Below are 23970 nucleotides of genomic sequence, written 5' to 3'. Positions count from 1 at the left end.
CCCACTCCAGCCCCTCCTGGCCGTCCTGGGCACGCCTTCTTCAGCAGAATGCGCTCCAGTTCACTCTCCCTGCCAAGAGCTCCATTGAAAAGGGCAAGAACATGCAAGAAATGTATAGATATATTTCTAACTTTTTAAAGTGATTTTTTTTGGACCACAACTTGGATCAACTGTACTATTTTAAAGGAACTCCACTATGGAATCTTTGATCTCAAAAAGACTTGGTAGGCCCAGTTTGCTCATTTGTCAGGTGAAGAAACCAAGCCCTGGGAGCTCCAGTGCTTTCTTCAAAGCTACGCAGTGGATGGCAGAGTCGGGACTGGCCTACTTCCGGCCTTACTGATGGGGATGGGAAACAGTAATCCTGGGGAAGGACTGTCCTCCGTCTCTGCTTCCCTCATTCTGGACATAAGAGCCAGCCAAAACTCCTCCATAAATATCAGCTCGTTTTATCAATATAGCATCACTTGGTGCTTTCCAAGGGAAGCCAGAACTGAACAAGGAAGAGCAGTCCAGCAGCAGATGCTCTGGGCGGTGGGCACGTTAGCCTACAGAGCCATGACCAAGTAATTCATTCCTTCTACATGTTAATATTCAAAAACCAATGTTCATAATACTATATGCTCAAATATAACAGGACTGGTGTTAAGGTCTCTTGGCAACTTGATTGTGCGAGTAATATTTCATCATATTTTAGTTTCTTAGGCATTTTCAGATGCACCTGCATATTTCACATTAATATTACCAGGATACTGACAGCACTCTTTCAGGCTTCCACAGCTACATAACAGCAGCACTGGATTGGACAGAGTTTCTTCAACATTTCCCAATCTAAGACTCTCATAGTACTTCATGCGCATTGTCTGTATCACACTGGTGTGAGTTCTACTCCTCTTATCCACCACAGCAGAAACATCTTCCAAAAGAAGGCCCTGATCTAGGCCCTCACTTGGCACCATCTAAAGAGGGCCACCAGTGAATGAAAGTCTAGCTGCTTCTTTCCCTTTCCCTATTACCAGTGAGTGACCTAGTATCGTAAGAGGAGGGAATATGCTTTGGAGTCAGTAGACCTAGAACTCCATCCAAGTTCTTTAGAAAATATGCCAAGATGACATAGAACAAGTCCAAAACCTACCCTGGGCATGCATAATCCATCATTCATTGGGCCCTCCTAAATTCATTTCCATGGACTGCCAGCATCCAAGCCAAAATATATAAAACTCTTGTGTCACTGAATGCATCTTTATGCTTTCATACCTCTGCACATGATGCTCTATAGGCCTGGGCCACCTTCCCTGCCTCTGAGCTGAGAAAATCCAAAGTGCTTCAGCCAGACCCACCCCAACACTCTCTCCATTTGCACAGATTTCCCTGGCCATCCAGGGGAAGACTTAAGATCTGTTACATTTTGTCTTATGTGTATCTGTGCTTACAAACCCTTTGGTAACTTCAGTCATATAGGGAGGCAGGAAGCATTCTGTCCTTAGTTTTAGAAGCACCTTCAGGGAAGGGACTAGGTCTCATTGGACACACAACTTTCCACAAACAGTGGCTGGGTAGCTAGAATATGGTTTTGACAGCGTCAAGAATTGCCATAAGGTTCGGTGGGATTGGATACACTCTCAGGTTAGGAAATGGAATGTCTGCATCCAGCGCTTCTTGCAAATAGGTGATCTTGGGTATCTAATTTAACCACCCTGGGCCTCATTCTCTAACTGTGAAACCCACTCTCCACCCTGTTACACTCATTCAGGAGCCCCAGGAATCTGATAGACATAAACCACATCAACAGCTCCTCACTCCAGGCTTCCTGTTGAGTTTGGCCAGTGGGGACAACAGGCTGGGGAGGATCATGAGGTGGAGATGACCACTCTGTTCACCCCAGCCCTTCCCCGCAGCTCCCTCACAGCTCCTCTGCTACCCAGCCAGCCCTGTCTGTGGGTGCCAGGATGGAAAGTGGGGAAAGAGACTCAGGCTGGGTCAGGCTAATAAATGAGCAAGCACTCAGTCCTCTGAGCCCTCCTGAATACAACAGCATTCTTTTCCTGCTACCCCCATGTACCTCACTGACCTTTGTGGATTCCCTCCATGCGGCCCATGCCTTATTACAGTGTTCTCAAGTGACTCAATTCATAAACGCCATCTGTTTCTTGCTAGACTCCTTCTTGATACAATGGGAAAAAATCATCTATTCCTCCCAGGGTATTTGAGTAGATTAAATGTGATCATTGATGTAACACATTTATTGGATACTCCCAGGGTCTCTGCTGTTAATTTATATGGTAAATGGAACTAATGATGTCTCCTTTGTGGGTGAATACAGAACTCCAAGTGCTGTGGTCTGAGCAAACGGTATAGAAATGAAACTTCCAGTAAGTATTTCATGGGAGAGTCATGCTTGGAAATGAGAAGCATCCCTCCTCCTCCATGCATTGGCAAGCCTGTGAACTCTTCCGGAGCAGAGCCAAGGAAGCCTGGGCTAATGTGCCCCACACCCAAGGGAAACACACAATTGTACACCAGGGAAAAGCAAGCGCGGTGCATGTTTGCTCAGCTCCCCAGGGCAGATGGAATGAATGCTGACAGAAGGAGGCCAGCATGTCAGGGGAAAAAAAATCCCCTCCTCTACCCCGTTCCAGAAATAAACCAATTATTGGCCTGACCTGGACTGCTTCTCCCTAAGCCAGCACCTGCATCCAATTTTAACAAGACGTACTAGGAGTATGTGCAACAGAATTAAAACATGATGCGGAAGGTTCACTGAAGACTTTGCTTTTGTTTCCACAGGCTGAGTTGAAGATCCCTCTTATTTCCCGGATGCCAAGAACTATGAACAGTCCGTAAGTATGGCTGCCTCATGGTGATCCCCAACTCCCAGAATCCAGTGGGGTCAGGAGCTAGGGCCTGGAGGATGTACTCATAAAGGTGTCACTGTGCCAGAGTAGAAAGGAATGCCCTCGAAGGCTGGGTTTGAGATGTGGACTTCAGTCTTAGTAATGGCGTTTTTTAACGGACAGGGCAGTTGTTCTGACCTAGGATGAGTGTTCAGCATGAGCGGGGATGAAAGTCCTCAGCACTAGCACAACAAAGGGCACCCAGAAATACCAAAGGTCATGGCACACCCAGATGTATGATGGTGTAAGATAAATCCAGCAGCTCCTCGGTGTGTTCCCACAGGAGAAAACTCAAGTCCAGCTTTCTCTCTTAGGACACCCAGGATGAGTGAGGTGATTGGGTTGGGGTAACAAAGGCTTATCTGATTCAGCCTGTAATACAGCAAAAATAAAAATAAAAATAGCCAGCCTCAAACGAATATTTACAATGCAACAAGAAAAAAAAGGATCTTGGTTCAAGAAAATCTGGGCTGCTGTTTCTCAATGTTGCTTATCTAGTTATGTGCTTGGTTTGTTATTTTGTCACATGGTTAGATACAATCGTTACTCTGGAGCACAAGGGAAAGCAGAGTGTGCAGAACAGGAGAGCCGTGAGTGTCAGAGTCAGACAGGCATCTTCCCGCCCTCGCCACATCAACTCACAGCTGTGCGATCCGGGGATACTGCCCAATCCTGTGGGTATCTGAGAGGTTATCTGGGCTGGAGAAGGAAAAGCTGAATCGCCCACCGAAGGCATGCCATCACACCATCCCACAGATGCCATCAGGGTCAAGGCTGGGCAACTCTATCTAGGGGGCGGCCTACAGGGTGAGGAAACCAGAGCTTCTGCCCTTCCTTCTACTTTCTGTGAAAAAGGTAGCAGGAGCTCCCCAGGGCACAGACCCTATACAGATTCCTCACTGAACCAGAATCCAAGACTGAGAGCATCTCTCAGAGGCCTTTGCTCTGTGGCCATTACAGCTGGTCTGGATACCAGCATCCCCGGCTTCTCTGACCATCGCCTTCCTTGTTCAATTGGCTTATCTGGGATGGGCTAGAAGGTGATGAGGGAGGTCAAGTTCAAGCTCAAGCCAGTGTTCCTTCCAGGATCCCACCTCTGCAGAGAATGGAGACAGGGCTCTGAGGGGAGGCCAGGCTGCTATGAGAGTGAGCTGCTTATCCGTGGATGCATTCTCGGGTCTACAGTTATGATCAGGGGGCTAGGAAGGTGGCTCAGTGGTAGAGCGCTTGCCTTGCATGCATGAGGCCCTGGGTTTGATTCCTCAGCACCACATAAGCAAAAAGAAAAAAAGCCAGAAGTGGCGCTGTGGCTCAAGTGGTAGAGCGCTAGCCTTGAGCTGAAGAGCTGAGGGACAGTGCCCAAGCCCAGAGTTCAGGCCCCACGACCAGACCCCCCCCCAAAAAAAAGAAAAGAAAGTTATTATCAGAGGTTTGTTGTAGTGCACATGAATGAGAGGTTTGTGGCACTGCGATCAGCAGCAAGGCATGTGTGTTCACGTCCTGGGGCTGTTGGTACAAGCTACCTACCACGTGCATAGTTTACCACAACAGAAACTTCTCTGCATTCTGGAGGCTGGCAATGCAAACCAAGAACATTAGCAGCGCCGTGTTCTCTCCCAAAGCTCTAGGGAAGGATGCTTCCGGCTGTGCCGGCTACTGGTAGCTCCTTCTAGCCAGTTCCCGCTCCAGGAACTCTGTCTTGAGGCTGTATCACTTGTGTCTCTGCCACTGTGTGGATGTGACATGACCTTTTCCTCTTCTGTCTCTTGTAAGGATACTTGATGTCTTTATAAAAGCACACACAGTCCTAGGATTCACCTGGATGTATCTCAGCTAACCCAGAATGATTTCACTTCAAAATCCTTCATTATGTCTGCAAAGACCCTTGTTTTCAAATTAGGGCACGTTTTCAAGTACCAGGAACTTGACTGAAGATGTATTTTAGGTCCACCATGGAATCTATTCCAGGGACTTCATTCCCTGATTGGGAGTAGTGTAAGGTTGCTTTCGAGATTCCTAAAGCTCTGACCTTCCATCTGGCTTAGATGTTTGGGACCCTTGTCCCTTTGGTTTCTGCTTTTGTCTTTCATCGATTTCAGTGTCCCTGTGGAACTGAGAGAGGAGGTCTTCTCTTCCGGGCAAGGACTTTAGTGCAATTTAGTTTTAGCCAGGTAATGGTTCTCCACAGCCACTTCTTTTCAAGCTTTCCAATGTGTAGCTGAGAGATTGCAGCTGAGGTTATCCAACCTCAGATGTGAAGTTGATAATGCATTAACCAAAACAAAACAAAAACCCAAACCACCATCACCTCCTATGAGCTAGTTTTCATCTCTTCAGAAGAGCCAAAGTGGAGACTGCCTTTGTAGATCTCACATAGCAACCCTAGGCCCTCACCATGCTCAATTTCACTTCTTTCCCTTTTCCTCCCTTCCCCATCAATCCCAACCTGGTCCTCCCTTTCCTCTCATGCAGCTCAGATCAGCCATTCCGCTGGGATTGTCCCTGGCCTGTCCCAACCTGGAAAGGGAACATTAACGTGGAAACTCCCTGCAGCACACACATGCTGCAGTGCCACCACCCACGTGGAAACCTGGCCGCCCTCACACACACGGCATCACTCCTAACCATCATAGTTTATCCAGTGTTTCCTAATTTACAGGATTTTGTCACCCTAAGTGAAGTCTGTGTATCAATCGTGGCATTTACCCGGGAGCTTGTTAAAAGCTAAATCCCACAAGCACAGCCCAAACGCAGACACCCTGGATCAGATTCTGCACTTTTGCAAACTCCAAAGTACTGGACCAGAACAGCAATGCCCAGTGCCATTTCCCTCCCAGTAGCCTGGAGAAGTAACAGCGGTAGTTCTAAAACCGGAATGCAGGTTGCCAAGACCTACAGAATATGTTTGTGTGTATGTATGTGTGTGTATGTATGTGTGTGTGTGTGTGTTCGTGCGCGCGTGCACGTGCACACATGTGTTTCATTGCCATATTGGGACTCCCACTTTTCTCAAGGAAAAAAATCATTAACTTGGTTCGCGGCAGCAGACTGTAAACCGGACACAACATTAGAATCAATGAGGAAGCTCTAGCCAGCAAGCCATCCAGTGTTCTTCCCCAGGCCAAAGTGATCAGAGCACTGTGTATTTTTAATACTTGGCTGAGCCTAGCATGAAGCCAGGGTTGAAGAATGGCATCTTATAGTTCCCTAAACTGGAATTTCTTAATTTCTTGCAGTTCCCACAGTGAGAATTTTAGACCGCCTTTGTAACTGTGACTAATTCCTTGCTGTCTTTGTCTGCTTGAGCTGCTGAAACAAAATGCCTTAGACTGGGTGACTCACACACAAAAGAAATTTATTTTCTCACCATTCTGAGCCTGAGACCTCCAAGCACAAGGTGCTGGCAGACGTCCTGTCTGCTGACGGTCTGCGTCATGCCTAGTACATGGAGGACTGCCTGCTGTATCCCCTCATTGAAAAGGCAAGAGGGTTCCCCAGGGCCTCTCTTTATGAGGTCACAAATGCTATTCCCACAAGTTCCGACCCCTATGATCTAGTCAGCTTCCAGCCACCAACTTCATACCATCACTCTGGTGGCTAAGGTTTAACGTGATATCTGTGTGTGTGTGTGTGTGTGTGTGTGTGTGTGTGTGTGTGTGTGTGTGTGTGTGTGCTGGTCCTGGGGCTTGAACTCAGGGCCTGGGTGCTGTCCCTGAGTATTTTTACCCAAAGCTAGTGCTCTCCCACTGAGCCATAGCTCTACTTCAGCTTTTTGGTGGTTAATTAATTGTAGAGATGAGTCTCACAGACTTTACTATCCGGGCTGGCTTTGAACTACAATCCTCATATCTCCAGCATGGGTTTATTGTGGTATTTCTTATTAGGCACTCTTATAATGAATAAATCAACAAATAAAAATGATGATTCAGGAATAGCTATGATATTCATATGTGTAAATATGTTTATATAAACCTGTAGATACATACTGGTATGAACAACACAAGCATGGGTGCTCAGGTATGAATATGCAAACAATACATGTGTTTGTACACATCTTCCATGTAATTGTATCCGTGCTGTCAAAAGCATTTGTTTACTGAGTATACATGATTTCTGCACTGAGCTAGGGGCATCATTTATAAAGATGAGAATTAGTTCAGGCCTTCAGAGAATATTAGCCATATGTGCACCAAATCCTTCTAGTATTATGAAGAAAATGGCAGGAAAACTTTATGAGAACTCAGAAGGGGCTGGGTGTCATGCTTCCAAATTGCTTCTGAAATTAGCAGGCTATTTTAAATTGGTTGCCTGTGTAACAAACTCACAGCTTCCCTAAGAATCTATTAAACAGCAAAAAAAAAAAAAAAAGCACCTCATTCCTTGAAGCACATGGGCAGAGAGATGAGGGTGGAGGAATCCGGAGGTTGGGTTTGCAGTATACCTGCTCCACCGCAGACAGGACTGAGAAGAACCTAGCTGCTGTGGTTCTGAGTGTTCAGGAAGAGGTACACTTTCCAGAGCAACTGATCCTGGAGCTTTTCTAGTAAGCCACACCCTACTAGACCAGGATCCTCTGGGCACTCAAAGGGCATGCTGGGAAAGACCAGAAGCCCGTGTCCACTTTAAAATACACTAAAAGCATACCAAAGCGAGCTAGTCCTAATGGAAATAAGAAGAAATCGAAAGCTGACAATTATCCCAGCACCAAGAAGCAATCAGTTCTCCTCCGCACTTGCTATCCTGTATATGGAATGCTTTTTAAATTTTTTAAACTATTAACACATACTCTCTCCAATAATCTTATTAAAATCTACCATTTTATGTTATAAACATTGGCCCAGACAGTTAGGTTTTCCCCAGATCCATAGTGTTGTAACTTTACTCCTTAAATAAGATTGACAACTCCCTACACTGTAATTGCAAGTTCAAAGGGCTCTGAAATACTGAAAGGCTCTTGTAATGACTTTGGCAGCAAAAGTTTGACCTGCAGCGGGGTGTATGCATGTTCCACATCTTTACTACTTAGCAAAACTGTGTTCCGCTGTTTAGTAACCAGAGAAAGCTCCAGATCTCTGCAGGCCCATCTCAGAGAAGACAGTACATGGTCCTTTAGGTGCACAATATGCTGCACTCTTGGCCCTAAGGAGTTTGAGTAAAGATCGGAGACCTGTGTTTGCTGAGTGGTTTTATTCCATCATGTTCCTGGTGCTAGACAGTTGCCTCCTATGCAGTTTCATGAAATAGTTCTATGACTACTTGAAAGCCACTCAAGTCGTCTAGCATTGCTCAGAAAATGGACTCAAGGAAGTTCAATAACCCAATATTTCTTTCATTGCATTAGTGGACCTATCCTCATATTTACTTACTTTGGAAAGAGTTTTGATATCAAATAAAACCCAACAAAATAGCGAGATTCTAGAGGTTGACAAGAGTCTTGGAGTCATAGAACGGCCATCATGTTCTTTGCAAGAGCTCTTTGAGACACAACTGAGACTCTTCACTCAAATTGTGCTGAGATGAAGAGTTCACTCCTTTCTAAGATGGTGAGTGAGGAACCAGTATAATTGTTGGTACCAACAAAGTCACCCTCATATGAATGGTAATCATTGGCCATATACATTCTGCTTAGCAAAACAGTGGACACTTCCTCACATACTGCTCTTCTCAGATGAATTCCAAAGGTAATGAGGCAAACGAGAGGGTAAAATGTACGCAAAAGTTATCAACCTAGTCTCCCGCAATCCAGCACTCTGCTAGCCATTTCACGTGAGGATTTGGGCGAGGCTTCATAGCTGTTCAGCAAATGCACTGCCCCTGTTGTCAGGCTGAGAGCCACCTGAGAAACACAACATTTCCGCAATCACAGAAACTGAAGCCACAGATCTCTCACATGGAACATGTGGGCTATATTAAACTACTCTTCAATGACTAATAAAACCTTTTATATATTTATCATCAGGGACACCTCAACAAACCAAATAACTGCTTTCTTTACAACAGACATGTTTTCCCTTAAAAACTTGTGATGCTAAAATCCATTCTGAACTCAAATGGAGTTTACAAACTCCAAAATCTTGACTTAGTGTCTAGCACCCAGGAAATGTACAGTAGCTGGTATTTCCCTCTGTGTGTGGGAATGATAAAATAGAACACCATGTAAAGTCCAGATCATTATTTTCCTTCATGGCATGTGTGAACAACTCCGGCTCTCCACCTCAGGGAGTCCTTCATTTTGATTTTCGGGATGTAATAAGTGTAAATCCCACTGAATCGGGGAGAAATGAAGGCAGCAATTTTGGCACCCTGAGATCAGAGTCCTACACCCAGCTGAGTAGTCAGGATGGCTGCCTTCCTAGTTACCCACAAGTAATTAGGAACCAACTCTCAGACCAACCAGGCCTGTCCTCTGATGTTATCAAAGCTGCACTGAGACCCACTCGGCTTTGTGGTTGCCTGGTAATTAAAAAATTACAAGCTGTGCAAGAACACAGCTGAGACCCAAAGAGGAGTTTTCTACCAGTTGTAGACATGGCCAGAGATACCTGGGCACCATCCACAGGTGCGATCAGCTCAGAGACAATGCAGATGGTCTGTGATGGAGAAATGATGGCTTTCAGGCAGCCCTCTGCCTTCCTTAATGGGAAATGCGCTGGCTGGTGATGAGCTAGCTGAGTTCACCAGCTGCCATCACACGGGAAACTTCCACTCCAACAAATTCAGCCTCCAGTCAGCCAATCAGAAGGCTGAACTTCTCATGGCTACAAGCATTTTAAAATGCCCTGAGAAGGGTAGGTGAATGCAGCCATAAGACTCCAAGGCCATATGTGCCCATGGAGCCAGGTAACTTGAGGGAAGATGGAAGGGACAGACGGAAGGAGAAAGATGGAAGGGAGGACACCGATGAAGACTCACTGTACGCATGCACTGACATGTTCAACTGAAACTTCTTGGTATGCGTAAAGATAATCATAATAATAAAATGCCATAGATAACAATGCATGTTAATGGTTGATTTTCTTCTTCTTCTTCTTCTTCTTATTATTATTATTATTATTATTAGCAGCAGCAGCAGCAGCAATATATATATTCATTATGGAACATTTAAAAATATAAAAATAAATATATAATGAAACACTACCACTAATTAAACCATTAAACATGGTTAGTATTAATGGGTATTTCTTTTCAGAGTTTCCTTTTGTTGTTGCTGTTTTATTATCTTTAAGTAATTTATGAATGAATTTCCATCTAACAAAGCAGTTTCAATATTCTCACCCATTCCTCCCTTACCTACCCCTATCCTCATCTTCTTAATTTTGTAGGATATACACTGGATTCTTTTTTTTTTTTTTTTAGGGTCCGGTTGTGGGGCCTGAACTCTGGGCCTGGGCGCTGTCCCTCAGCTCTTCAGCTCAAGGCTAGCGCTCTACCACTTGAGCCACAGCACCACTTCTGGCTTTTTTCTTTTTGCTTATGTGGTGCTGAGGAATCGAACCCAGGGCCTCAGGCATGCAAGGCAAGCGCTCTACTACTGAGCCACCTTCCCAGCCCATACACTGGATTCTTGACTGCATTCTCCTCCTTCTTCTCCTCTTCATTTGCCTACCCCTTTTCCCTTGACCACACCTCACCCATGTCAAGTAGTGCCCCCTATTCTTTTTTTTAACTTTGACTTTGCCTTTCTAAGGAGTTATGCTATTTGAGTTCTCCCTTGAATCTACTGTGTTACAGTTAATACATTCGTATATGCATATGAGCCAACATATTTACTTGTAAGTTGTAACCTAAATCTAGCATAACTAGGAACTCAATTTTCTTTTTAAGTGAATGCACTATATTTTCCAATGTTACTAGTATCATTTTATTACTGTGAAATCTTCTATTATTTATACAACTCATATTTCATATCCTTCTACTATTAGAAAACAACACAATTTGTGAATTTGGAAAACTCTTTATATAAATATTAATGGTTATTAATATTACTTAATAATTCCATTCATGCCCAAAGAGTAAGATGGTATGTCTTGTTACCTGGAAATTTAAAAATCAACCACTTTTGGGAATGCTATAAGGTAGGCCAATGTTTGGAGAACTTGATCACACTGGTAGTTTATAAGTGCATACTATTTGATCACATAAGCATACTAATAACTTGGAAATAAGGACTAGCCTTTATGCTTGAGTTCTCCATGAAAGCCAAACTACCAATCACTTGAATATCTATTGCTCATCTCTACTCAGCTTTCCCTACATGACAGACAAGTTGACTTCCTGAAAATATCAATCGTGTCTGATACCAAATGGAATGATTTCTCAAAGTCTTGAATAGATATGATGTGTGGCCAGCATCAATCAGGGAGTCCTAGGAAAAATACCAACTGGAAAGGGAAACAGATTTCCTAGAGGGCAAATAGCCTTAACTTCACAGGCAAGGCCAAAGGAGTCCTGGTAGCAGGCTGAATGACAAGTCACTAAGGCTGAACACTTCATTCCTGAAGTCTCATGAAGACTCATGCCTGAGTCTTCATTCCTGCATCCATTCTTTTCTATTAGATTTTAGGAGAAAATAGCTTTTTTCTGGGATTTTAAGAGCTTCAATTAATTCTGCTGAGTTAGTCCATGAAAGGGGATAATAAAGTCAAACATATTCAATTCTCATGGCAGAGCAGTTAAACACTTCAGTGATTAAGAGTTCAGGTTAAGGAATGATCGTATGGGAATATCAACTCTGGCACTTACTGTCACATTTTAGACACTTAGGCTCATAGAGAGGTCTCATTTTCATTATTCAATGAAAATTGTAAACATCTCAAAGATCTGTCCAGTACAATAAGTGAGTTACTGAATATAATGTTAGAGACTGTGGCCAGCACTATGTACTTGTCCTTTTCCTAGAGGTAGCCAATAGTACTTTCCTAAAAGAAGTTCAAAATGTCCCCACCCATGTGCCCCTACATCACGTGACATGAAAACACCTCGGTCCAAAAATGAATCTATTTCTCCATCTCTCAACTTGCTGGAGCCAAGGGTTGATTCATTTGTGTTTAGGATGAAGTAGAGGGGTCATCTTCTTCTTTATACATGGACAGAGAATTTATTCAGCATCACATATTAAAAACTCTATCCTTACAATGTTGATTGTTACACTTGCTCTTAATAAGCCAAGTTTTCTAGGTGAATCCTCTTCCGCCTTTCCTCTTATGTGCTATAATTAGCCTATCTACCTCATGTTAATTACAGAAGCCAAATTGACATAATTTTATTGTGATTCATATGTGAGAATTTACATCTCTCAGCTTATACTAATGAATAGTCTCTTGGATGTTTACTTTTTCATGAAAGCTCATCTTATCAATATAGACACACTCTTTCTTGGGATTTTGATGGATATTACTTTCCATCTATAGAGACAAATGACTTCTTTTAGATATTAAGTTTTTCCAGCTCATGAATATGTTACATTATCTTCAGAAAGAGAATTTCTTCCAACTAATGCCATATAAATTTATAATTTTACCTGAAAAACTGGACTATCTTACTGGTATTCTGTGGGTGTTATAAATACATGGAGATCAAAATATCATAGGTGATGTATACATCAGGCCTCTTAAGTGTTTTATCAGCCTTAAAATCTGTTAACACTCTTAGGTTTGTTATACATGTAGTAATATTGGCTGTAAGTAATTCAATTTTATTCTTTCCTCTCCTTCTTTTGCTTATGTAGCTCTATTGGCAAGGAACGCTAAGCCCTCATTCTTTGTAGATCTAAACAGATAGTCTATAAGTCTTATGCTTCCTTATCTTATAAAAGATAGACTCACTCCTACCAATTTTTTCAAATATCTTTCCTATGCCAATGCTTGAATTGGCAGTTGTTTGATCCTGAAGATACATACTATAACCACTATGAAGCCAAAGTGTATGGAAGGAGAGAAAGAAATCAGGTGGACCGCAATTTCCCATCTCACTTCCCCTATCTGCTAGAAAAGAGTTACGAAGGAAGTTTGTGGGGCACCTGGGAAATAGTTTGCATCATGTGCATCTTAATCAGTAGGGATAAAATTACACTATCACCAGTACTGATAACAGTTAAGACTCAAAATTTGCCATTTTCCACATCTACAGAGCAGAGATAAATATAGGTAGCAAGAGATACACACATATACGTATGATCATATGTTATATATAATAATGTATACATATGCATATAATAATATAGGTGTCTTGAAGGTAGTTGTGTCACATGAGACAGTTCACAGGAAAGATCTTAATGAATCCAAATGGACCATAAAAAAAATCCCTGGGCTGGGAACGTGGCTCAGTGGTAGAGTGCTTGCCTCACATGCATGAGGCTCTGGGCTCCATTCCTCAGCACCACATAAACAGAAAAAGCCGGAAGTGGCGCTGTGGCGCAAGTGGTAGAGCTCTCGCCTTGAGCTGAAGAGCTGAGGGACAGCGCCCAGGCCCAGAGTTCAAGCCCCACAACTGACCAAAAATAAATAAATAAATAATAAATCCCTATCTCATTATATGACAGTTTGTTTTAATGAGCTATTTCATTAAAAATAAAAGGATTGGGAGCCTGACCTATAAAACTAGGAAACAAGTGGAATGGAAACATGAGGCCATTTCTTTTCAAGTTCCAGAAAGTGAGTCTCCTCACATCCCGGTGTACAGAGAGGTCACCGCAGATAAGAGGCCCTAACACAGCTAGGTGTCACAGAATGAGGACACCAACTTCAGATCTGGGAACCTAGATTCTGGTTGAGAAGCCAATTGCTGCCAGCATTTTGAGGATGAGAAGAGGAACATATCTGGACTTCCAGACAGCTAAGAAGTCTATGTTCCTCTTCTTGGTTGAGTAAATCATCAATCAGCACTCCACAGTCTCCCCCTTGAGATGGCTGGGATCTGAAGAGGAAGTCCCACCTGAGACACGGAAGAACTTCCTGTAATAAAGTACTGCTCTCCTGCGCTGCTAACAAGCAGCTCATATCTATACTCTGGGTAGAATTAACATGACTTTTCCCTATACATCCCACCAGACAGCACCTAACCGTATGTCCCAAAGAAAGTGCTCCTCCAGCTCCAAAGGCTCTGTCTCAAATGGTCTTTCTCTTTGTTGCAATTAATGATCATAAACAAAAGAAGATGAACCAATCCTGCACACAAAACTTAAGCCTAGCTGTTTCCTAGTCTGAAATGCTTCCAAATTCATAATTCACCAGCTCAGATGTCTCAAAGAAAGTAATCAGATAGGACAAAGAAATGGTAGATTTTTTTTTAGGCTCTCCCCCAAAAGCCTGAGATGCTGTCACTACAATGGTGAAATGCTCACCCAAGTCATGAGAAGAAATTGCTGAGCGAAGGAACGCTCTCTTGATGAGTAACACATCTCCATGGTAACTTCAGGACAACTTAGGATAAGCACCCTGTAGGTGCTGATGAAGGAAGACTCCCCTGGCAGGAATCTATACTCACAGTCCTGGGGAAACCTGGCAGGTGCACAAATTACAATACCATTTGGGGAACACTGGCAGGAAGGTAGATACCAAGTTTAATGGTGGCGAGAAAGAAGGTGTGGGAATCATCTCCACAAAGACTGGCTGTCTTAACAACATATTCTTCAATATAGTCTTTTATTTACTTATTGTTTTTGGCAATGCGAGGCCTTGAATTCAGGCTCTCCTGCATAGTAGGCCATTGCTCTATCACATGGGCTTTGCTCAGGGCTAATTCAAACATCACTGCTTTAGTTTGTGTTTTTTCAGATAGTGCCTGGTGCTTTTGCCTGGTACAGCCTCAGACCACACAGTCTTCCTACTTCTGCCTTCTAAAAAGCTGGGATTACAGGAGTCTGCCACCAGCTTTGGAATTCTTTTTGGAGATAACCATCTTACTAACGTTTTGTCCAGGCTAGCCTCATACCATAATCCTTCTCCCTCTACCTCCCAAGTAGCTGGGATTACAGGTTGAAGTCACCATATCCAGCCTTCAGGGTAGTCTTGACAAGAGTCTAGAAGTATGTGTTTGTTTATCTCACCAAAATTAGGGCATAGGAAACAATACTGAACCTGACCTAGTTGAATCACTTGATAGGAATAATAGCTTGAATACTGATGCTTGGGTCCTGGGAGACATAGAAAGATTTTTTTTTAACCCAGGAGTAGATTCCAAATTTATATACAATAAAAAGGATGTGAGAGTCACTGCCTGGCCTGGCTCAGAGGGGACAGCACCTCTCTTTGTCCGCATCAGCGTGGCTGGGAAGTCATTCTCAGTTGGTAGCTCACTTCCGTCTTCCCTGTGACTGTCTTTCTCAGGCCAGGTTCACTGACAGGGGGGAATTTTTTTCTTGAGGAAATGTATTTGCTGGGGCACATCTGCTCGTGAGCTGATAGCGCGTCCAGGAAACTCATCATCGGGTCATTTCACTGCGCACTTCAGGTCTCGGGCCTATTTCCTGAGCTGACACGTAAGTGGCACAGGCCGTCCTTTCAAACATCAAAGCCCTCTGGATTTAAAAATAAACCTTCACCTTAGAAAGTTCAGGCTCTAATTCTCTTTTGGTCGTGTTTTGTGAAAAGAAGCATTCAGAGGCACTAGGAGACATTTCAAATTTGAAAATTCCAAACTAGGTTCTATATCCATAACTCATCGTGTGCGTGCAAGTGTGCGCATGCGTGCCATCTTTAAAATATGCATCATATACCCAGCATCTATATTATGTCATAGGATTACCCTAAGGATTGAATGAGGATTAAATATGTTATTATCTTCAAAGTGAAAGATTAGGCGTTAAGTGTGTAAACTGGAGTTATCTGAGTTAAGCGCATGTGTCATTTCTGCTTAGGCAGGGAGATTTATAAGGTTCTTACTGTGAGGAAGGAGAAGAATTAGTATTTCAAGAGGCATAGGGAGTCTTAGAACAGTGGGGTTAAAAGTTCCCTGGTAGCTCATTTATTCACTTTCCAGGCATTACATGAACTCTATTATAGGCTGGGCAAAGACTGGACCCTAGGGACAGTGACACGGGACATCTCACTCTGTCAATCATCCCCTCGCTTATGGCTATACTCCAGGTCACTAGCTGCCAGTAGCGGCAAGTGCTGTGACAGAGCGTGTCCCAGCATGCTCCACGCTGTGGGGGAGTTACAGCTACCGCAGGCTGGAGTAGAAGCCCAGAGAGGAGAGGGGAGAAGATCTTAAAAAGAAGTATCTTTTCCACCATTCAGCCATGCCCATCTATGGCCTATAGGTCAACTCTGAGATATATTTAAATATTCCATTCAGATATCACAAGCAGAGTGAAAAGCCTATAAAGTGGGGGAGATGTCATGGTTCTACTCACCCTTGAGATCTAGCTAAAGTCAGCAATAACAGCTTGTCATGCTTTGTAGGAGTTTAACACCCTAGGTAAGAACTTCACGGATCCACAGAACAAGTTTCCTGTCACGGCCATCTGAGTTAGAGTGAAGGACAAGAATTAAGATGTGTCCAGATGGGGTTAGAGGTGAAGCTCAGTGATAGAGGTCACAGGTTGGGTGCATGAGGCCCTGGGTTTCGTCCCTAGCATGGAGAGAAAAGAGGGAGAGACAGAGGAGGAAGAAAAAGAGGAAGAAGAGGAGGAGGAGGCGAAAGAGGAGGAGGAGGAAGGACAAGATGGGAGGAAGAAGAGAAGAAACAGATTCTCCTCAATATCTTGCTGAACCAAATTAAAATCAGTAAAAGCAAGTAAAAGTAAAATCATGTAAAAGCAAGAAGTCATACTGATGCTATCTTTATTTAATTTTTTTTCTATTTTTTTTTTTTTTTTTGTCAATCATGGGGCTTGAACTCTGGGCCTGGGCACTATCCCTAAGCTCTTCAGCTCAAGGCTAGAGCTCTACCACTTGAGCCACAGCGCCAATTCCAGTTTTCTGGTGGTTAATTGGATATGAGTCTCATGGACTTTCCTGCCCAGGCTGGCTTTGAACTAGGATCCTCAACTCTCAGCCTCCTAAGTAGCTAGGATTACAGGCGTGAGCCACCAACACCCGGCTGATTTATTTTTTTCTTACTATGTATTACAGCTTTGCAACATTTAACATTGTAAATGTCCTTCCGTCACTACAGCATCCTTTAAGAGGGCAAACATGATGGTTTCAGAGTATTTCAGAACTGAAGCAACTAAGGACAATAAAAGAAGCAGGGTGGCATCCTGAGCCACCCACCTATTAAATGATGTTGGGGTTTTTTTTGTCTAATGTTACTCATTTTCCCCTCTCTGTGGCATAAATGATGAAATGAAGGACAAAGATTCCACGTCCTGTCCAAGTGCATACAAGCCCTCTTGGTGCAGTACCAAGTTGCACAGGAAAAATCACAAGACCGGGCTTTTCCTTGTAATATGTCTCTCCATTCTGTCCTTGCTGCTTCTGCTCCAGGAGCCTGCTTTATCTGGAAGGATCTGCTCTCTGCAACTTGGTCACCTGTGCAGCAAAAAAGAAATGGTTCCTTTATTCTTCTGTGTCCTGCTCACTCTGCCTCTCCTCACAGTGTTTCTCTCCATCAGAAACATCCTGAGCATGACTGCAATGCCTTCATCAGCTCTGTGTGTCACACGATACTTCTGAGATACCTGTCAGGCTCATGGCAGCAGGAACTGGACAGGAAGTCAGAAGATATTGTCAGGGTACACTGGCAATGTTAAAAGACTCTTTCTGTGTCAGACCTGCTGCTTTAAGATATAATTTTATGGTTTGTTATTAAGGTATTGTACAGAGGGGTGACTGTTTCAAACATCAGGTCATGAGTACATTTCTTTTGGGACAGTGTCACCTCTTCCTTTGCTTTTCTATGCTCTTCTTCATTCCTTGGGCTTTTTTTTCCCCATAGTTGACTTACAAAATTTACTTTTGGTATGTTAGTGATTATAGTTATAGTCTTGAGAATGCCAAATACATGATGGATATTTTTTTAATCTTTCATGAACACCATCCACAAGCACCACTCCTAGCAGTAGGGGTGATGTTTCACTTCCAAGAGGGAGCTGGCCAGGCCCCGATGGCTCACACCTGTAATCCAAGCTGCTGTGTGTGCAGCTGAGATCTAAGGATCATGGTTCCAAGCCAGCCCGGGTACACTCATCCATGAGACTCTTATCTCCAATTAACTAGTAAAAAATGGGAAGTAGATCTGTGGCTCAAGTGGTAGAGTGCTCACTTGAGAAAGAGAGAAAAGCGAAGGAACAGCTCCCAGGCCCTGAGTTCAAGCCCCAGAATGGGATTGGCACGCGCGCACACACACGCGCGCACACACACACACACACACACACACACACACACACACACACAAAGAGGGATCTGCATGGCATGCTGTGGGGGCCTCTGCTGAGTCTTGGCCTCATGTTGGCCTCTTTCCTGAGGGCCACTGAGTGGCAGTTGCTCCTGCAGCTCTCCCTGGACCCCATGAAAACTCTTGTTTCCAAGAGTCATGCTGCATGAGCCCTCAGTGCAGACCACGCTTAGCAGCAACCAGACAACAAGAGGCGTTCACCCGTCTCTTCCTCTCACAGTCTCTGCCCCAAGTGGCACACCTTCAGTAATCCCCCTGCCATGCTCTGTGTGCCAGCTCACACCACCAACACTGAAGCCCCGTGAACACCACTCACTAAGCCCTGCCCCCCCACGCATGTGCACACACATGCACACGCGTGTGCACAGTCAAACCCTGGGGCCCTTTACCACACGTCCCTCAGGGCCCCAGTGTCCCTCTTCTGAAGGGTGTGAGTCGACTTGAAGGCTCTACCAATTGCTCCTCTACTTATGATGTGGTCAGAGTCTGATAAACCCAAAGTAAAGTGAAAATATCATGCAACAACAATGCATTTCCTCTACCTGACCTCCCGGACCTCATGGCTGAGTGGCCCAGTGACCCCACAGCTGACTGGTACCTCGGGATGCTGTCTAGCAGTGGGAGAGTGCTACCACAGAGCACAGGCCCAGGAAGATCCAAAGTCAAATTTGGAAGTGTGGTAGCTGCTAAATAATTTCATTTTTATACCACCTTAGAATCAAAAAATACTCAAACCATCATAAAGTGATAACTATCCATAGCTTCAGGATACCCAAGGTACACACATGTACATACACACACACACATATACATTCATGACCTTTGGGAAGGAAAAGGAAGAAAGAAGAAGGAAGGAAGGAAGGAAGGAGAGAGGGGGTAAGGAAGGAAGGAAGGAAAGAAGGAAGGAAGGGAAGGAAAAGAGGAAAAAAGGAAAAGGAGAAGAAAAATTCTTGAACCTTAATTCAAATCAACTAATGAGAAGGAGAATGATGTAAGGGGCAGCTTTGACCATGATGCATTTTACTCATAAATTGATAAGTTGAATTAAAACCCCTTTGTACAACTACTTAATGATTAATAATAATAATAGGAAAAGAAACCCCTGGGGAGGGGGAACAGACCTTCTCATCTAATACTTGATTCTTTTTTCACATGAAAACAATAACCCCGATATGCTCTGAGTGGGGGAAGGGCAAGCTTCAGAAGCAGTGGCCATGAGCTTTCTGATGGAGGTCTCCCTTCAGGAGTAGCAAGGCTCTGCGTGGAAGCTCACTCTGCGCAGGTCCGGTGAGCGCGCCCTCTTTCTTCCAGCAGCTGCTTCTCATCTGCCTCTAAGCAAGTTTCCCTTTGCTGTTAGTTCTGGCTGCAAGTACAGTTCTTGGTGGGGAGCAGAAGCCTGCCGAGTTTGAGAAGGCAGGAGTGGGATCGTGGAAGAGGGAAAAGTATGTAGTCAGCTCTTGCAAGTCTGCCTCTGTGGTCTGGCGATGTCAATGGATTTCTGCTTTTTGAAAGGAGCAGAATGGAAGAATGTCTGCAACTTCCTTCCTCAAGGCTACACATACCTTGGGAAAGAATCCAATACATGAGAAAGAAATCCCAATACAGGAGGCTCCCGAGGGCGTGGGTATGTGCATGTGAATGTGTGTCTGTGTGTCTATGTGTCTGTGTGTACGTGAGAAAAAGCAAGACCAGAAGGGACATCAATTTAACAATGCCATGGATAACTTCCTGGGAGGGGTCCCAGAAGTCAGAAAGTTGCTTATCACCTTAGACTAGGGGGATACTGCCTCTAAAGACTAAGAAAAATAGTCCACCCCCGAGCTCCAGCTGGAAAGTACGGTGATTTAATGAAACGCAGCCCAGACTTTAGGAAGTGGGAAGGTTTCAAGTCAAGTCCCAGGTAAACCCCCTTTTGCCTATGACTTGAAAGCGGAGCTTAGCACTGGCCTCGCCCTCCCGTGTTTCACCTGTGTGCAGTAATTTCATTCACGAGAAAGACCTTGAAGCACTTGGACTGAGCGGGGCCCTGAAGAGAACTCTGTGAAGTGGGGAAAATACGGACCCCATCCGCGCTGTCCGCATAAGGAGTCACCATGAATATGAGACTGGTAAGAGCGAGAAACCATACTACTGTTTTCCAAGTTTTAATTGAGTCTCACTTGAAGGTAAGGACACAAGTGGACTCTGTTGTAGCAAAGATCTTAATGAACATCTAGACACCACGTTCAGGTTCTTATTTATTCTCTGTGATGGCAGAAAGTCTCATTTTCTTGATGAGGAAACTGAGACTCCGAGGAGAAATTCCCCCCAACACTATCTCCCGCCATTTACCTAAGTTGGGGAACTGCAGGCATACCCCACCCCCAGAGTGCACACAAGCCCTAAGGCCAGTCTGTCATCACTAGAGACAAGAAAGTGCTTTGTACAATGAGTCAAAACCACTGAGAGAATATTATCTGCTGTGTCAGTGCGAAGGCCTCCTGTCCACACCACTTCCCATCACCAGCGGGAGAGGGCTGCTGAGGTGAACTGCGCAGGTGACTCGGTGAGCTTCTGAAGGCTCACCGAGCGGTGTAGCCAAGGAGACAAATCTGCCACAAGACCAGAAAGGGGGCCAACTTACCAGAGGAACTGTGTTCTTAAAACCCTGATTCAATTGGAGCTCAAGAGGCCAGCTTTGGTCAGGATAAAGGAAGGTATCTTTAGGGGCTGAACTGTTTTCTCCAAATGCCTAATTCTAAAGCCCCAGCCCCAGCACACCAGTATGGGACTGTACTTAGAGATAAGGCCTTTAAAGAGGTCATAAATTTCAAACTGAAGTTTGTCCTTATGAAGAGATTTGGACACAGCTGTACAGAGGGAAGATGTGAAGACAGTTAAGACAACCAGATGCACAGCCATAGAAACCTTCATCTCAGACATCTGGGCTCCCAAACAGTACAATGACAGAGTCCTGTTGTCCTGGCATCCTCATCCGTCGGCCTCTGCTACAGCAGCTCAAGCGACCTCACGTGGCAGTTATCTGATAAATCTTCTAAGATGATTACAGCCAGAGACACAGGCAGAGAACTGATAGCTTTAATTTACTAAGGAAGGATACCAGCCTCAGTGACGATAACAGTGACAACACCATGGCATTTTACAATGAAGATGCCACTTGCACACACATTTTCATATTGTTGCAAGACTTGATCGTGATGCTCATTTTAAAGACAAGCAACTAAAACCTCCCCACTCCTCCCCCCACCCCCCACCCCCTGCCACACACACACAAAACAACTATCCAGATCAGGGCTGGGAAGGTGGCTCCGTGGTAGAGCGCTTGCCTTGCATGCCTGAGGCCCTGGGTTCGATTCCTCAGCACCACATAAGCAGAAAAAAAAAGCCGGAAGTGGCACTGTGGCTCAAGTGGTAGAGCACTAGCCTTGAGCTGAAGAGCTGAGGGACAGCGCCCAGGCCCAGAGTTCAGGCCCCATGACTAGACCCAAAAAATAAATAAATAAAGCCAGATCACAAACACCAGTTCTAGACTCCTCCATCCTGGACACATCCTGTGTTGATACCAGATCTGATTTCCACCAAAGCTGTCTGGCTTGAGATGACTGTGTCCTCATTTTCCAAAGGCAATTCAAGTTCACACTGTTTCCCCTCCCTCAGGATCCACGCCACTCTTTAGTTCTCAAAGATCACTCGCATCTATACAAATGACAACATCATGTTGCTACATTTGAACCAAAATTAATAATAAAAGTTCTCCCCAGATCCTCACTAGAGCACCGTGGGATCCTCACTAGAGCACCGTGGCTGTCACTGACTGTGACATGCGTACACCGGCTTGTGGTGAGGGCTCCCGCAGGCTCCCCGTGGGCCAGTACAGGCTGGATGGTGGGCTTCAGGGTGTAAACAAGGCATAATCGAAGGCTCAATTCAAAGGCCTGGGCCTGGGCTCAGACACATCGCTAGCTTCCAGTGAGAGCTCAGGGAAAACAAGGAAATCATACTAGAGAATGCTGAGCTTAATTCTCCGGTTAATTCCATAAGTGTTCCATGCTTTTGAGGAGTGCACACAGAAGTAGGCAGCAGCAGAAGAATGGCTGGCATGTCCCCCTGAGCTCTCAAAAGAGCCTGATGTCTTTTGGAGAGGTGAGGAAGCTGGTGGAATAAAACAAACTCCCTCACACTCTTAGACACCACTGTCTGGAACCCATTGCCTGGCCCCAGCAGCTGCCCAGAAGCTGGGAAGTGCGGGGAAGCAAATAAATCTTCATCCAACAACAAATGTCTCTTCTAAAGGCACATGTGAGGGTAGTTCATTATAACAAAGAACACTCTCCGAGGCGTCATGTGCAGACAGCCCGAGGAGGATGCTGAAGTGTTGTTCACTTGCTGTCTGCCTTGCTCAGTGGTCAGGCGCTCTGACTGGTGGGCTCTGGGATAGCCCAAGTGTCCGCCATCTTGCTCTCTACCGCCAGTGCACCTGGGAAGGCCCTTTGGCTCTTGGTAACACCTGTGTGGGTGGAACCGCCCAACCCTGTTTCTCTGCTGGAACGCACAAGTTCACCCACAGCCTGAACAATGTGAGGCTTCAGTTAAGTTCATTCAAACCACAGGCAGTAATTAATTGGCTTATGAAACTGGAAGCTTCTAGAATTAGCCTAGATTTTGACAGAGCTATACGTGGAGACTTAAATTAACATCAATTGGGGCTCTCTCCCTTACCCTCTCTCCGCCATCTGTGTCCTCAATATTGGCTTTATTTTCAGTCTCATTCCATATGAGGCAAAAAGGGCCAACAGTACCTAAAATTATATCATGTGAAGAACTTATTATCCCAGAGTTGAGAAAAGGCCTGTTCTCTGCTGAAGTGTGCCTCAATTTCAGTTGTTAGATGCGACCAATCACTCACTTCCTAGGAAATAGAGAGTTCTCACTGGCCAGGCTGAATCACCTGACAATTCTTTTCTGCAAAAGGTACATTGAGTGGCCTGAGCTTGACAATTGGGGAAGTTGCCGGTCACAATGGAAATAAAAAAATAAGTGGCATGTAAAATTATAGGAAAATAACAACCCAGGAAAACTAGCCTCTTAAAACTGTTACAGTGCTCAACTTCTCTAAATCTTTGTCAAAATGAATGGATGGATGGATGGATAACTATAGAACCTCACCAATTAGTAAAAGGTCGCTCGCTGATCTCAAAGCTGGATTGTAAGAAGTCTCAGATAACTTTCACTTGTTTTGAAAGGAGAACTAGGCACAGGGCAGTTACAATGGGGGAAGCTTTGGGTAGGAATCAGCAGACTCCTGTTCCCGCTTTCCCCACAACCAAGGAGCAGTGCCATGGGACAAGGTGTTCCTTCCTCTCTGTGAGCCTCAGAATCTTCCCTGGAAGACTACACAGTCCAACTGCACATTTCACCAAACTGCCTTTCATCCCCAGCGCTCTTAAATCCTTCCTCATCTCTACTGATGTCCCTGATCTGAATGAGCCTGAAGGGAAAAGTCAAGTTGTTCTCCAGGAGGTCTGCACAGGAAGGAAGCACAAAGCAAAAGGCCAAGCAGTGGCAGGTATTCCTGGAGCCAAAGTCTGACTGGGAAGGCAGGGCCTCTGAGAAGCAGCAGGGAACACTGGAAGTACTTAGCATAATTAAACAGTGAAAATGCACAGTCTTTCACAGAATAGCACAAGCCCCAAACAGACTCCAGGTTGCTTTCCTGAGATCAAATGTGGAAAAATAG

At 44.6% G+C, this 23970-nt stretch overlaps 1 protein-coding gene across 1 annotated transcript in view; it reads left to right on the top strand.

Annotated features, from left to right (window-relative positions):
- The window catches only part of Clnk (cytokine dependent hematopoietic cell linker), a 127210-nt gene that overhangs the window by 10410 nt on the left and 92830 nt on the right, over positions 1-23970 (top strand). The window contains exon 2 of the mRNA XM_042670301.1: positions 2788-2840. Within this exon, the coding sequence (XP_042526235.1) occupies positions 2818-2840 (23 nt within the window). The 5' untranslated portion in view covers positions 2788-2817. The remainder of the gene's footprint in view (positions 1-2787; positions 2841-23970) is intronic.

The sequence above is a fragment of the Dipodomys spectabilis genome, unplaced genomic scaffold, assembly GCF_019054845.1.
Source record: "Dipodomys spectabilis isolate Male_0828 unplaced genomic scaffold, ASM1905484v1 ptg000532l, whole genome shotgun sequence".
NCBI lineage: Eukaryota > Metazoa > Chordata > Mammalia > Rodentia > Heteromyidae > Dipodomys > Dipodomys spectabilis.
This window is presented reverse-complemented; position numbering and strand designations above follow the sequence as displayed.